The sequence below is a fragment of the Nicotiana tabacum genome, chromosome 2, assembly GCF_000715075.1.
Source record: "Nicotiana tabacum cultivar K326 chromosome 2, ASM71507v2, whole genome shotgun sequence".
Taxonomy (NCBI): domain Eukaryota; kingdom Viridiplantae; phylum Streptophyta; class Magnoliopsida; order Solanales; family Solanaceae; genus Nicotiana; species Nicotiana tabacum.
In genome coordinates this window covers 120592085-120606397 of record NC_134081.1, presented here as the reverse complement: position 1 = coordinate 120606397, position 14313 = coordinate 120592085, and the positions used below count along the sequence as shown (strand labels likewise).

Here is a 14313-nt window from a genome sequence, read left to right as displayed (position 1 = left end):
ATAACCAGATGAGATAATGGATGTATATCAGAATAACTATGAAGCATCGTGTTATAAACTTATAAGACTAAAATTTTGGTAGCAACATAACTTTTGAGCTCTTTCTGATTCAAGTGAAACCAAATTTACTTGTTAAATTATTCACATTTTAAGCCCCTCATCACATAATTTTCACAAGATAATTACTCCTTGCATACAAAGCATGACAATATCACAAGCTTTCTACTTTCTTCATACCATTAACCATGCCATGTAAGGACAATGCCTTTTCTTTTTATATATATATATATGTGGTCTGTGGTCTATTTAAAAAGCACATAATCCATTTTCTAAGTATTCAAACTTGGTTCCTTTTGTCTAAACTTTCAATGACATACCTTTTATATCATTTTCTAAACTAGGATGCTGAGGAGGAAGCTGCTTTTGGTTTCTTTATCTTCTTTTGTTATACTTCTCTTTATCTTCTTTATATCATTTAATATTCGCTTAAACTTTTCGATAACAACTTCGTTAAACAACACCGTTTTGTTGCGACAATCGACCCAAATGAACGCACAGTTCACCCTCTTAATAGGAATTTTTACACAACCAAGAAATTTCGATAGGCGACATTTCCTTCGTCTGGCTTATGGAATTCAATCCACATCCATAGCTCGTATCGACGTGAAGTTCATTTTCTGCAACATAACCAATGCTGAACATCGGACATTCATCGCCTTAGAAATCATACGTTTTAATGACATTATCGTCCTCAACTGCTCTGAAAACATGAATAGTGGCAAAACTTACACTTACTTTTCTACCCTTCCTCAAATCCTTCCTACACGTTACGACTACGTCATGAAGGCGGATGATGATGTGTATTTGAGGCTAGCACCATTAGCAACATCTCTCCAACCATTACCTAGAGTTGATTTATATTATGGTTTTGTTATACCTTGCCCTAGCATGAACGCGTTCGTGCATTACATGTCCGGAATGGGATTTATTTTATCGTGGGATCTGGTGGAATGGATTGGAAGATCGAATATTCCTGCGAATAATACTTATGGTCCTGAAGATAAGTTGGTTGGTCAATGGCTAAATTTGGGAAATAAAGCAAAAAATAGGTTTTCTAACAAGCCAAGAATGTATGATTATCCAGGAACTAATGGAAGATGTTCACATGAGCTTATACCAGATACAATTGCTGTTCATAGGCTGAAAAAATGGGAGCAATGGGTAGATGTTTTAAGATTTTTCAATGTAACTAAACAACTTCAACCTTCTGATCTTTATAGTATATCATTTGATTAATGAATTTGAAATTTTTGTCTATGTTGTTAGTTTTAACTAAGATTGACTACATTGCAAGATAATTCTTTTATCTCCCATTTTATCACTATAAAAAATAAGATTTTAGTAACGACGTTTTGTAGCAACCTCTTTAGTCATAATCAAAAGTAAGTGTCAAGTCGCCATAATAGTAATGGTTGAGCGGCGGACTATATGTCGCCATTTTGAGTAACGACGTACCTTTTTATTTGTGACACATTTGTTAACTTTTGTGACGATTTTAGTCACCGCGAAAGCTATAATTAAACAAATTATCTTTGTGACTTAACTCGCCACAAAGTTAATAAAATGTTCTCACAAATAAATTTATTATAGGTCGTTGTTTGGAGCATAGACCTACTTTTAATTTATTTGTAGCGTACTTTTTAACATTTTGTGGCAAACTCAGTCGCCAGAAAAGATTTAAATGGTTTCATAATTTATTTATTTATTTGGTTCGAATAATATTCATTCTAAAATATTTTCTCTAGCCTGAACTCATTAAAAAAAAGGACTGTTTCAAAGTTCAACTCACCTAGTTGTGAAAGTCAACTTTCAATTCTCCACAGTAGACTAAAAAATCAAGTGTCTAATTTTCAGGTCCTTTTAAAAAAAATTGCTTTTTAAACAATAAATAATACTCGTAATTTTCAAAGACACAATTCAACAAGAAAGGCTGATGAAGAAGCTAAAATTATTACAATTCTCTGTCAAGTAAGCACAATTGAAGTAGCTGCGAACGGGAAAGTTGGTGACTTTTGATTTTTGAGTCCTCAGTAAAGAGTGAAAATGCGTTGGTCTCCATTTTTAGGGATTTCTCTAATAGTGGCACTTCTCTCTTTGCTCCTTTTCAAGATTTTCCCTCTCAAATCACTCTACTCTACTCCACAAGTTTGTCTCTTTAACTCCATAATCTTGAATATATCAGTATCTTTTGTTGTATTATTTGTATCTGAATCTCAAGATCACTTTTTCATTTTGTGGGGTTCATTTTTTTAGAATTTTCAGAGACTTTTTACTGTTGAAGAACTTGCAATTTACAATGGGTCTGATCCAAGCTTGCCCATTTTTCTTGGTATTATTGGGTACATGTTCAAATCTGCTATACTACTACTCTTATGTCATTTCAAGATTGAATTTTTTTGAACATTTGAGTGATTTTGTTGCTTTTGATTTGGTGCTATTATTAGGTCAGTATTTGATGTGAGCAAAGGAAAAAGTCACTATGGAGTAGGAGACGGCTACAACCATTTTGCTGGAAGGTCTTTTTTTTTTCCAATTCTTTTGCAATTGTTGTATTTATGCTATTCATAATTTGTAATCCTTATTGAAGGTTTAATGTATTCATTGATTCTATCACTTCGAGTCATAAGATCGGTTACTGTTCTCACCTTTTTTTCTTACTTATGTGGGAACTTTATTTTCTGATGAAGGAAAATCGCTTATAAACTTTTGCTGATTCCGAGTCATATAAGGCTAATCTCATAGGAGTATTTATAAATTGTAATTGCTTTTTCCAACCAACATATGTTGTTTTTACGATTTTCAAATTTCAGAGATGCTTCGCGTGCATTCGTATCCGGAAACTTTACAGGTTAGAATCTTCTGACCATATTTCCATTTTTTTGGATATGGTGATCTACGATGTAGTGCATTGAGGTTGTTATTAGTTTGTCTACTGCACTGCACATTATGACTGCATATAGTTCGAACTAAGAGTTCATGACAGAAGCAAAAACAACTTAATAAATCAACATTCCTTTCAAATAGTTGAAAAATCTTAAAAATATCAGATCCATCTCCAGCTGCCAAGAAAGTGTCATTCCAATTATTGTAAAGTGTTTTGTTTTTAAAATGCATTTTACTTGGAGGCTCCTGTCACTTGCTTGCAATTAGGGATTGTGGTTTATCGCTAGGGTTCTGTTATGCTTTGCTTAGTGGTTAACCACCAGTTGCATCTGTAAGGTGGAGACAATTATTGTAGGGTTAGCCGCTGTCAATTCTTTTTTTTTTTTCTCTCTTTGAAAGGTTAGTGAGTGAATTGGTGAATGTAAGTTGAGATAATATTTGAACTGTTATCTGATCAAAATTCATATTCTATATTTATCCCCTTGGATCAAACAGTGTTCCTTTATGTTGTACAAACAGGTTGCTTGTACTAAACTTAAAGTTAAAAAAGTTTCAAATCCTAAAGGAAATTTTAATAAGCAAAGGAGTAAACTAGCAGATATTGTGGCTCATCAATTATCCCCGGGGTTCATTACCATATCGTGAAGTGGGATTTGGAAGTTCATTAGCCAAGAATTCTCCTACCTTAAGTTTAATATTGTTGTCATCAACTTCTAAGGACCAAGAGGTATTTTGAACATCTAATAACCAACTACATAATATTATACTGGAACTGGGCGAAAGCTTCAGCTAGAAGGCGAATGCAGAATGGAAGCAGTAAATTGGGGAGCTTCATGGCATCTGTATTGAAAGAGGCTAGAAATTGAAAGTTGTGCTCTATGGTTTGTACAATTGAATTGTTGTTATGACAGTACAAACTATATTTTTTTCTCTTTTCCTGGGCTTCTTCAAAGGGAAAGGAATGCCTACTCAGGACTAGACTCTTTAGACTTAGTCAAGTGCAACTTATCAAATACAAAGCTCAGTCAAGCACGAACTCTGTATAATTTAAAGAATGTGCTTGATCTTGTCTATTTCTGGAAATCTTTCGACTAATCCTACAACGATTGATATTAGGAAAAGAATGTGAGAACTATGAATTATGATGTTTGAAGCCATTTAAGCAATAACTGTTGCCTTTTAAGAATCCCAGTTGTCATTTCCACTCTGGACACAAATAATAAGCTGCTAAAACTTGACCTGCTAATGAGAATTCCCTTTTCTTGCTTCTAGATAGTTTGAAACCTGTAAAGTGTAACAAGACTGATGCCCAAATGCAATATTTGTGATATTTGGACTTCTTGCTTGCCTCTCTATTTCCATGACATAAATGAAATATGATTCTTATATTTTGGTTTTGTCTTGATGATTTGTGGCTTCTAATGTTAAGTTCTTTTATTCTATGTTAATACAGGAGATGGACTTACTGACTCACTGCACGGTTTATCCAGTGCCGAGGTAGTGATGTTCTGTTGTCATTCAGTGGGTCTGCTTCCTTTTTTTGAATTGTACTGAAGTTGTATTGATATCAGTCTCCAGAAATATCTTTTAAAGTGTGCTGTGTCTAGCATTTTTTTTGTCTTGATAGGGAAGAACTTATTTTCGACATCTCACTTTTATAGGTTAAAAGTATTGTTGACTGGAGAGACTTCTACTTCAGAACATACACGTGAGTAATTCATCTTCAAACTTCTTAATCTTGAATTTGGCAATGTGAAATGCAAACAGTTCATCTATTTGAAAGGTTATCAGCAGTGTCTTCAATTTCTTATTCAAAACTCAGATTTATTACTATTTAATTTCCATGATATTTCTGCAAAACATCAGGGAATAGATTCTTCCTAATGGAGAAATTAGACTTTATTCTTCTCTGCTAATAAAATGGACAACAAAATAAAATAACAAATCGTGGTTCATATCTCATGTTTTTTGGCAGCTAAAAAGCAATAACAAAGAATTTGGCTTAAGAAGCCATCCCTCTGTTTGTTTCCCCTATTATGACTAACATAGATAGGAAGGTTAAGATTGAAGAATTGAATGGATTGCTAGCTCTCTTCCTTTCTGGCAGATTTGTCGGTAAGCTTGTAGGTCGCTATTATGACAGTGAAGGCAATCCCACAAAGTACTTAAAAGGGGCTGAAGCAAAGGCCGCCAGAGGTGCTCAACTGATGGAAAAACAGAAGAATGAAGAGGCTAAACTACCTAGCTGTAACTCAAGGTGGAGTCAAGAAGAGGGTTCAGAGGTATAATTCTATTTTCAATGTTCCAAACTCCATACCTCAAAGATATTCCTTTTAAATACTAGGTACTGCGGTAGGGGAAGAATGAAAGGAAGACAAGAGGTTATAGCTTTCCCTTCCCTGTTTCCTTTAGGTTGAGAACAGGGAAATTTCAGAAGATAATACAATATCCCTTGCATGGAGCCAGAGGCAGATCTAGAATTTTTATAACATGGGTGCACTACTAAGAAAGTATTACCACTAAAGAAAGGAGAAAAAAGAAAGTATTAAGTGGGAATTAATCCCTGCTCCTTTAGGTAATAACTCAGCATTCAACCAAGTGTACCATTTAGCCCTCTTTGGAGCATGGGTGCCAGCAGGTAATATTAGATCAATTCCAGAAAATATGTACATAGAATACCTAGTTTGGCGGAAAGACCATGGGTTCACGTGCCCCATTTAATAAATCTGCCCCTGCATGGAACCCAATTGAAAGAGATTATTTTGGGTGAGGCCAATAGAAAAGGTCTTTTATTTTCTAAGGAGATCTTTATTTCTCTGTTTTCTCCCTACTTTTCTCCTTGGGAGACAACAATTTGATGTGATCCAATGGGAAGGAGAGGTTTTTGTATGCATGTCATCTTGGTTCGTCCCATTCGTTCCTAACCAAATAAGGGAAGGGAAAGCTTTCAGCTTGTGTCCGTCTGCTTCCCCAGTTTCCAAACAAAGGGCAATGTGAAACAAAAAAGATTTAAGAAGAAAAGAAACAGCTGGTTATTGCTGCGCATTGTCAGCAATGTCTGATAAATGGTGGAGGGACTAAAAGTAATTGGATCGATACTATTTTTCAGTTCAAACTTGAGATAGGAGGGGCGTACCTTGATGTGCTTTGCCAAGAAACAAGTGATTGCTGTGATATGATTGTACATTAGTTCGTATTCTTCAAACCAACTAGCACATTCCTACAAATGTCTCTTCTCCGAAATTGAATTTTCAAATAGTTTGTGTGTCATTCTCGATGAAGGGAACAAAATTAGATGGGCAGGCTCTTGTTCCTGAATCCTGTATGCTGTACAGAATGAAACTTCAATTTTATGTACTGCCGTAATGGTAGAGATATTGCAGATAATGTCATTGCATGCCTCTAAACGCTTGCTAAGTAGCAACATTATTTCCTTTTTCAGGTTTGGTGCGACGATGGATATCCAAGATTAGTTCAACGACCTGAGCAGATTGCATTGACCGGAAAAATGAGCAAACGCTGTGCTTGCTTTAAAGAGGATGATCTTGGCCAGCCAGGTTTGGAGGTCTACGAAGGATGTGATTATTTAGCCAAAACATGCCGCTTATAAAAACTGCAGTTGGGGTTTTATAGTATATCTGATATCAATTCCACAGACATTTCTAAAATTTTCCATGTTAGGAAATTTTGTAACATTACCAATATTTCTTGGGACAGTAATTTCTAGCATCTCTCTGTCCCCATCTTCGAAAAGCGTAAGTTTATTTTTTAACTTTTTTTTTACAACCCTTGGAGCATTAAGTCGTTTATTCATTAGTTGGAAATTACATTGTTGTGCATGTAAAGTAAATGGACCTTGGACCATACTTTCTTTCTTGCGATATTTCTAGGAAATTTTACCTCCTATAGCAAACTATTACCCCCCATTTATAATAAACCAAAACAATTTCAAAATATTATTACTTATAGCTACCTTTTATATTTTATAGAAAAATACGTATTTATTATATACACTACCTTAGAGGCGTGAAATACGTCATTTATGTTCTTTCTCTCTCTTCTAGTTAGCACACGATCTTTCTCTCTCTCAGCAAGATTTTAGGAGCAAATTTCTCAGAATAAATCTACCATGATTTTGCTCCTAAAAATCGTGGTTCATTACTAATTGGTGAAGCACATGGCAGGTTCTTTCTTACTATGTCATTCTTCTTTTTCTCTTCACTCCTTTTTAATTTTCGCCATTGTTAGGTTTTGAGGAAGAAACTTCAATTTTTGTCTTTAATGGCTGATTCAAGAACCCCCGAAGAGGGTTACACAAGGTATACCCACTAAAGCCCTCAATTTTGAAGGGCCATCTTTGGATTTGCGAATCACTCAAGAGGAAGTTGTATTTGTAGGTTCTCTGCAGCAACCATGAAAGTTGAGAGGCAGACTAAACTATGCAATGACCCTATGAAACAAGTTGAAGATGCGAAATCCTCGAAAAGAACCACAGTTGCTAATATTTCTAAAGTTTCGGTACACAACATAAATGTGAAAAAGAGAAGAAAATTAGCGATGTTGCTTTTGGGAGCAAGGAAAACAGGTCGCTAAAAGAAGTAGCTCGAAAACACGGAAGGACAAGGTGATGTAAAAAAAAAATTCCATACATGTATTTTGTGTAATCGTATAACCTGATTGCTTTTAATATACATGTATTTCTGTTTGTTTGTCCTCATACACTTAATTTAGTTCGTACATGGTTTTGCCTTTTCTGTATTTAGTTGTATTTATATGTATTTGAATTCGAAAAACAATAATTTTAAATACACCAACAGTACTGTATTAATATTATCATGATTCAAACTTGTATGTTGTCTGAACTGTATTTTGGGATACAATGAAAATAATGTATTCATATATACCTGTATTTACCTGTATTCGAAGTCAGAAACCACCTATTTTAAACACAATCAAAGTATTGTACCAACCTAGTTGTATTTATCTGTATTTCAAAGTATGTATTTACTTTTTTGTGGTGTTTGTATGCAGGAAATAAAATTATTTGTTAAACACCCGCCTACTTCATCAGCGCACATCTTCTCCTACACTAACACCGATATAATCTCCGACCTCAAAGAAAATCTTAATCCACAACAATACCAACTTTTTGGTTAAACTTGTTTTGGTATATTTCTCGGTATGAAACATTGTGAGGTTCAACATCAATTGTTCAGGTGCTTCATGGTGCGAGGGCCGGAAGAAAGTTCTCTTGACGCATTTCTCATACACGTAAATGGGACAACATTGTGCGTTTCACTCAGGGAGTTTGCGGTAGTCACTGGTCTAAATTATATTGGTGATGTTGAAGATTTTAATTTTAACACAAAGAGGCCTAACATGCTTGTGGAGACATACTTTGGCGGAGCAAAGTCTGTGAAGAAGATTGATTTGGTAAAATGCTTTAATGACAAGAATTGGGGCTTTTGACACGATGAAGATGCGGTTAAAATAGCTATGTTGTATTTTATACATACATTCATATTATCCAGTGAGAAGAATTGCACAACCATTTCAAGGCAACATTTTGACTTGGTCGCGAGCGGGAGATATTGTGATTACCCATGGGGTAAAGAGGCATTCGCTACCCAACTCAAATCTATTAGCCGGAAAATGGATTCCTAGAAGAAGTATTACAGGATTGCATGCATGCCTCTTGTTATACAAGTATGGTTGTACGAGTGTTGTTCAAAAGTCGACCCCAAAATCGCACTCCGAGTTGATAACATGATTCCCAGAATACTCAATTGGAAGTCCACTAACAACCAGCCATCGTTTGCTTATTTGATGAACGACATGTTCAACGACGAGGAAAACCGGGTAATTTATTCTTATTTAACTGGCTGATGTTACATACAACATATGTTTATGTAATTAAATACACTATTATAAATCAATACAAAATACATTTGAATACAACATACACGGTTATATACATGACTGCACATATACAGATATACAGTAACATACATAATACATTAATACAACCTCACATTGGATATATTGTTATAAATCAATACAAAATACATGTGAATACAATATACAGTTATATACATGACTGCACATATACAGATATACAGTAGCATACATAATACAGAAATAGAGATTTACATTGAATGTATTACTGTTTTAAGATGAAAAACAACAACATTCAGCCAACCGCTAAGGAGCTTGCAGTTGTTCAGAATAATTACAACATGTATTCATATATCAGATTTTAGTCAATGCAACTACATATAGCAAACTAATGAAAACTTACAGTCATACGGATAGACAACGCCTCATTCAATATAAGAATCTCTTGATATTTTTTCCCCAAGCGTTGTGTATGTGTGTGAAGCATCTTTTCGATTGCTGCAATTCCAACATCCAAACATCTTCCTAACTTCTTCTAGGAAGTCATAGATTGGCAATTCTCTTACTGATACAAGTGTCGAATTGATTGACTTAGCAATATTTGATGTCATAGTCTATCCACGGTTAACAAGTGCATACAACCTAGCCCATTTTTCGTATCGAGCTAATTCTAAGTAATCTTTCACCTCAATATCCACCTTCTCCACCTTTTCCATTAGACTATCAAATTTATCCTGGGTGTATACTTTTGCCATTAAAAAGTATACCTCACTCAACTTCTCATGACTCTTTTTGAATCTCTTGTATACGTTGTTCCAGAGATGCCATATACAAGCAAAATGTGGTACGGTAGGATACACTCGAGATATAGCTTTGACGATGCTCTCATTCCTATATGAAACAACGCACATGTTTTCCCGTTTGCCATAAGCTTCCTTGAATTGCTGAAAGAATCACGACCAAGCAGTATCATTATCTGAATCAACTACACCATATGCTAGTGGCAGGATATGTCCTGTAAATACAATTGCATACAAACACAAAATACCAGTACAACTGTATTAAATAATTAGAAGAGCAATTTGTATGTTAGTGTATCATGTATGTATTATTTTTGTTGTTAATTGACTTACCTGCATCATCAAACGTGCTGGCCGAAACGAATGCCCCTATGTATGCTGATTTTAGGTAACTGCCATCTACAACACGATGGGTCTACAATAATCAAATCCCTTTATAAAAGCATACAACGATATATACAACTACATGAACTCATTTTAGGAGATTTTTTCATTCTGATATGTGAACCAGGATAAGTTGTATCCAATGTATATAATAACCCCGGTAATTTATTATATGAATCAGCTGGTTCCCCCCTCAAAAAATTCACTACCTTTTCTCTAGGACGTCGTGCCAACATGTAACTAACATCGACACCAAAGTCCAATTTGGCATCATCGATTATATCCTTTGGTGTGTATTTTCTCTTATGATTAGTAAACTTGGACCTAATCATGTCCCCAATCAACATATTGGTTGCTTGACATTGCTCATACACATTATCCTTCAATGGACATGTATGCTTATCATTAAACTCCCTCACTTTGAATATTTGTGATTTGTTAATACTAGAAGCCTTAAATTTCCATTTACAATGCTCAGAAACACATAACAAGATATAGCTGCAAATATAATTTTAATACACATATAATCAGTTATGTATACACAACAACATAGAATCAGTTATGTAATAGCAGTAAAACCTAATGACATATGAATATAGTATATACAGTTCACAACAGGAAAATGATGAATAGAGTATATAAAACAGGGCATTACTCCTACAGTTGATTCAGAACATACTTTTCCAACCACTGACACATAGCATTACTTTTTGAACGAAGTTATAAATACAGAAACATACAATGAAATACAATATATATTACGAATATAACATATATGTTGTATTCATAATATATTGTTATGAATACCCAAACATACAATGAAATACAACATATATTATGAAATTCTAATATGTAATAGCATTCAAACCTGATAGCATTTGACATATCAACCCGAAATTGAAACCTTGTAGCAATTGCATATTGCTCCATCACTGCCTTCAATGTCGCCTCTTCCTTGTATACTTGTCTAGACATCACCTCTTTTTGATTAGTATTTGAAATAATCAAATCTCTTTCCGGTTCAAAAACATCAATTAGTTCACATGAGTTTAACGACGTAAGTGCAAGTGTATCAACTGTATGCACACCATCTGTAGAGTCAAGTTGCATTAGATCACTTTGAATTACACTTCCTCCTTCTATAATTTCTTTATCCATTGTAGTTATACACAATGGATACATCCTGAATTCCATGTTCTCCTTTTTCAACTCTACGTACACCCTGAAACCTATGTCGTTGTGTATTTTCATAGGCGTACAGTTTCCTGTCACTTCGTATTCAATTTTAGTTGATTTCGAACTCAAGTATATATCAAGTTGCTTCGAAATTGAAGCAACTAAATCATTGTACGAAGCAAACTCCTTTATCACTACCCCCTCTATCGAATAATCGACGTAACAATTTTCATTGTTCCACTTCTCAGAGTGATGAATTAACATTGTTAAGCTTGCCATATATTAAATTACTAATTCTTATGTGAATACTTGTATCAATGCCGGACGGAAATCAATCCTATCAAGGTCGGTCGAACTAAAACCTCGAACACACTAAAAAAATCACTCTCTCTGAAGCTCTGCAGATTGTGTTTTGTTGAAGCCGAATACAATGCTTTGTTTTTTGTTAAACGTCTGAGAAAATATGCTAATTATGGAATGATAATTAGGCGTGTTAGAATTGATTTTGTTGTGATCGTTTAGGAGTAATACACGCTAATTGATTCCTCTTACGATCACAACAAAATCAATTCTAACACGCCTCTTTATCATTCCATAATTAGCATATTTTTTCAAACGTTTAACAAAAAACAGAGCATTGTATTCAGCTTCAACAAAACACAATCTGCAAAGCTTCAGAAAGACATTGATTTTTTTTAGTGTGTTCGAGGTTTTTGGTTCGACCGACCTTGATAGGATTGATTTCCGTTTGGCATTGATACAAGTATTCACATAAGCATTAGTAATTTAATTTACTAGATGGCAAGCTTAACGGTGTTAATTTGTCATTCTGGGAAGTGGAACAATGAAAATTGGTATGTAGATTATTCGATAGAGGGGGATAGTAATAAAGGAGTATGCTTCGTACAGTGATTTAGTTGCTTCAATTTCGAAGCAACTTCATATAGACTTGAGTTCGAAGTCAATTAAAATTGAATACAAAGTGAAAAAAATTGTACGCCTATAAAATTACACAACGACATGGGTTTCAGGGTGTATGTAGAGTTGAAAAAGGAGAACATGGAATTCGAGATGTATCCATTGTGTATAACTACAATGGATAAAGAAATTATAGAAGGAGGAAGTATAATTCAAAGTGACCTAATGCAACTCAACTCTACAGATGGTGTGCATACAACTGATACACTTGCACTTACGTCATTAAACTCACGTGAACCAATTGAGGTTTTCGAACCAGAAAGGGATTTGATTATTTCAAATACTAATCAAAAAGAGGTGATGGTTGGACAAGTATACAAGGATAAGGCGACATTGAAGTCAGTGATGGAGCAATATGCAATTGCTACAAGCTTCCAATTCCATGTTGATAGGTCAAATGCTATCAGTTTTGACTGCTATTACATATTAGAACTTCATAATATATGTTGAATATACATATATTATGTTGTATTCGTAATATATGTTGTATTTCATTGTATGTTTCTGTATTTATAACTTTATGTTAGTGGTTGGAAAAGTATGTTCTGAATCAGTTGTAGGAGTAATGCCCCAGCTGTAGGAGTAATGCCATGTTTTATATACGCTATTCATCATTTTCCTGTTGTGAACTGTATATACTATATTCATATGTCATTAGGTTTTACTGCTATTACATAACTGATTCTATGTTGTTGTGTATACATAACTGATTATATGTGTATTAAAATTATATTTGCAGCTATATCTTGTTATGTGTTTCTGAGCATTGTAAATGGAAATTTAAGGCTTCTAGTATTAACAAATCACAAATGTTCAAAGTGAGGGAGTTCAATGATAAGCATACATGTCCATTGAAGGATAATGTGTATGAGCAACGTCAAGCAACCAGTAGGTTGATTAGGGGCATGATTAGGTCCAAGTTTACTAATCATAAGAGAAAATACATGCCAAAGGATATAATCGATGATGCCAAATTGGACTTTGGTGTCGATGTTAGTTACATGTTGGTGTGGCGTCCTAGAAAAAAGGCAGTGAATTTCTTGAGCGGGGAACCAGTTGATTCATACAATAAATTACCGGGGTACTTATATACATTGGATACAACTTATCCTGGTTCACATATAAGAATGAAAAAATCTCCTAAAAATGAGTTCATGTATTTGTATATATCGTTGTATGCTTTTATAAAGGGATTTGATTATTGTAGATGACAGCCACCTAAAATCAGCATACGTAGGGGCATTCGTTTCGGCCAGCACGTTTGATGATGCAGGTAAGTCAATTAACAACAAAAATAATACATACATGATACGCTAATACTCTTCGAATTATTTCATATTGCGATACTGATATTTTGTGTTTGTGTGCAATTGTATTTACAGGACATATCATGTCACTAGTATATGGTGTAGTTGATTCAAAGATGCTGCTTGGTTGTGGTTCTTTGAGCAATTCAAGAAAGCTTATGCCGAACGGGAAAACATGTGCGTTGTTTCTGATTGGAATGAGAGCATCATCAAAGTTGTATCCTACCATACTTTATTTTGCTTGTATATGACATCTCTAGAACAACGTATTCAAAAAGAGTCATGAGAAGTTGAGTTAGGTATACTTTTAAATGGAAAAAACATACACCTAGGATGAATTTGATAGTCTAATGGAGAAGGTGGATATTCGGGTTAATGATTATTTGGAATTAGCTGGATACGAAAAGTGGGCTAGGTTGTATGCACATGTTAACCGGAGATTGATTATGACATCAAATATTACCGAGTCAATTAATTCGATACTTGTATCAGCAAGAGATTTGTCAATCTATGACTTCCTAGAAGAAGTTAGGAAGATGTTTGAATGCTGGAATTATAGCAATCGAAAAGATGCTTCACACACGTACACAACGCTTGGGAAAAAATATCAAGAGATTCTTACATTGAATGAGGTGTTGTCTACCCGTATGACTGTAAGTTTTCATTAGTTTGCTATATGTAGTTGCATTAACTAAAATCTGATATATGAATACATGCTGTAATTATTCTGAATAACTGCAAGCTCTCTAGCGGTTGGTTGAATGTTGTTGTATTGTATTTGAAAATAGCAACACATTCAATGTAAATCTCTATTTATGTATTATGTTTGT

The 14313-nt window shown here is 34.4% G+C and overlaps 2 protein-coding genes across 3 annotated transcripts; both read left to right on the top strand.

Moving 5' to 3' along the window:
* The first annotated feature begins 768 nt into the window (after positions 1-768).
* LOC107772710 (beta-1,3-galactosyltransferase pvg3-like) lies at positions 769-1296 on the top strand. The gene has a single exon (XM_016592192.1). It carries the CDS (start codon positions 769-771, stop codon positions 1294-1296), a length of 528 nt encoding a protein of 175 aa, XP_016447678.1.
* Positions 1297-1948: 652 nt separating this feature from the next.
* On the top strand, positions 1949-6672 carry LOC107772709 (membrane-associated progesterone-binding protein 4). Of its 2 annotated transcripts, none has more exons than XM_016592191.2 (8): positions 1949-2205; positions 2314-2399; positions 2505-2576; positions 2871-2908; positions 4397-4440; positions 4605-4651; positions 5087-5225; positions 6386-6672. In XM_016592191.2, exons 1-8 carry the CDS (start codon positions 2104-2106, stop codon positions 6551-6553), a joined length of 696 nt encoding a protein of 231 aa, XP_016447677.1. In that variant the 5' UTR covers positions 1949-2103; the 3' UTR covers positions 6554-6672. The 2 variants fall into 2 exon arrangements, with proteins under 2 accessions (XP_016447677.1, XP_016447676.1); XM_016592190.2 differs by having other exon boundaries at positions 5051-5225.
* Positions 6673-14313: the final 7641 nt, after the last annotated feature.

Excerpts from the sequence above, each read along its gene's own strand:
- LOC107772709 (XM_016592190.2), top strand. The coding sequence starts at position 2,104 with ATGCGTTGGTCTCCATTTTTAGGGATTTCTCTAATAGTGGCACTTCTC. Across the intron at positions 2,206-2,313 it reads CACTCTACTCTACTCCACAA|AATTTTCAGAGACTTTTTAC; the intron begins GTTTGTCTCTTT and ends TCATTTTTTTAG. Across the intron at positions 5,226-6,385 it reads GTCAAGAAGAGGGTTCAGAG|GTTTGGTGCGACGATGGATA; the intron begins GTATAATTCTAT and ends TTCCTTTTTCAG.
- LOC107772710 (XM_016592192.1), top strand. The coding sequence starts at position 769 with ATGAATAGTGGCAAAACTTACACTTACTTTTCTACCCTTCCTCAAATC.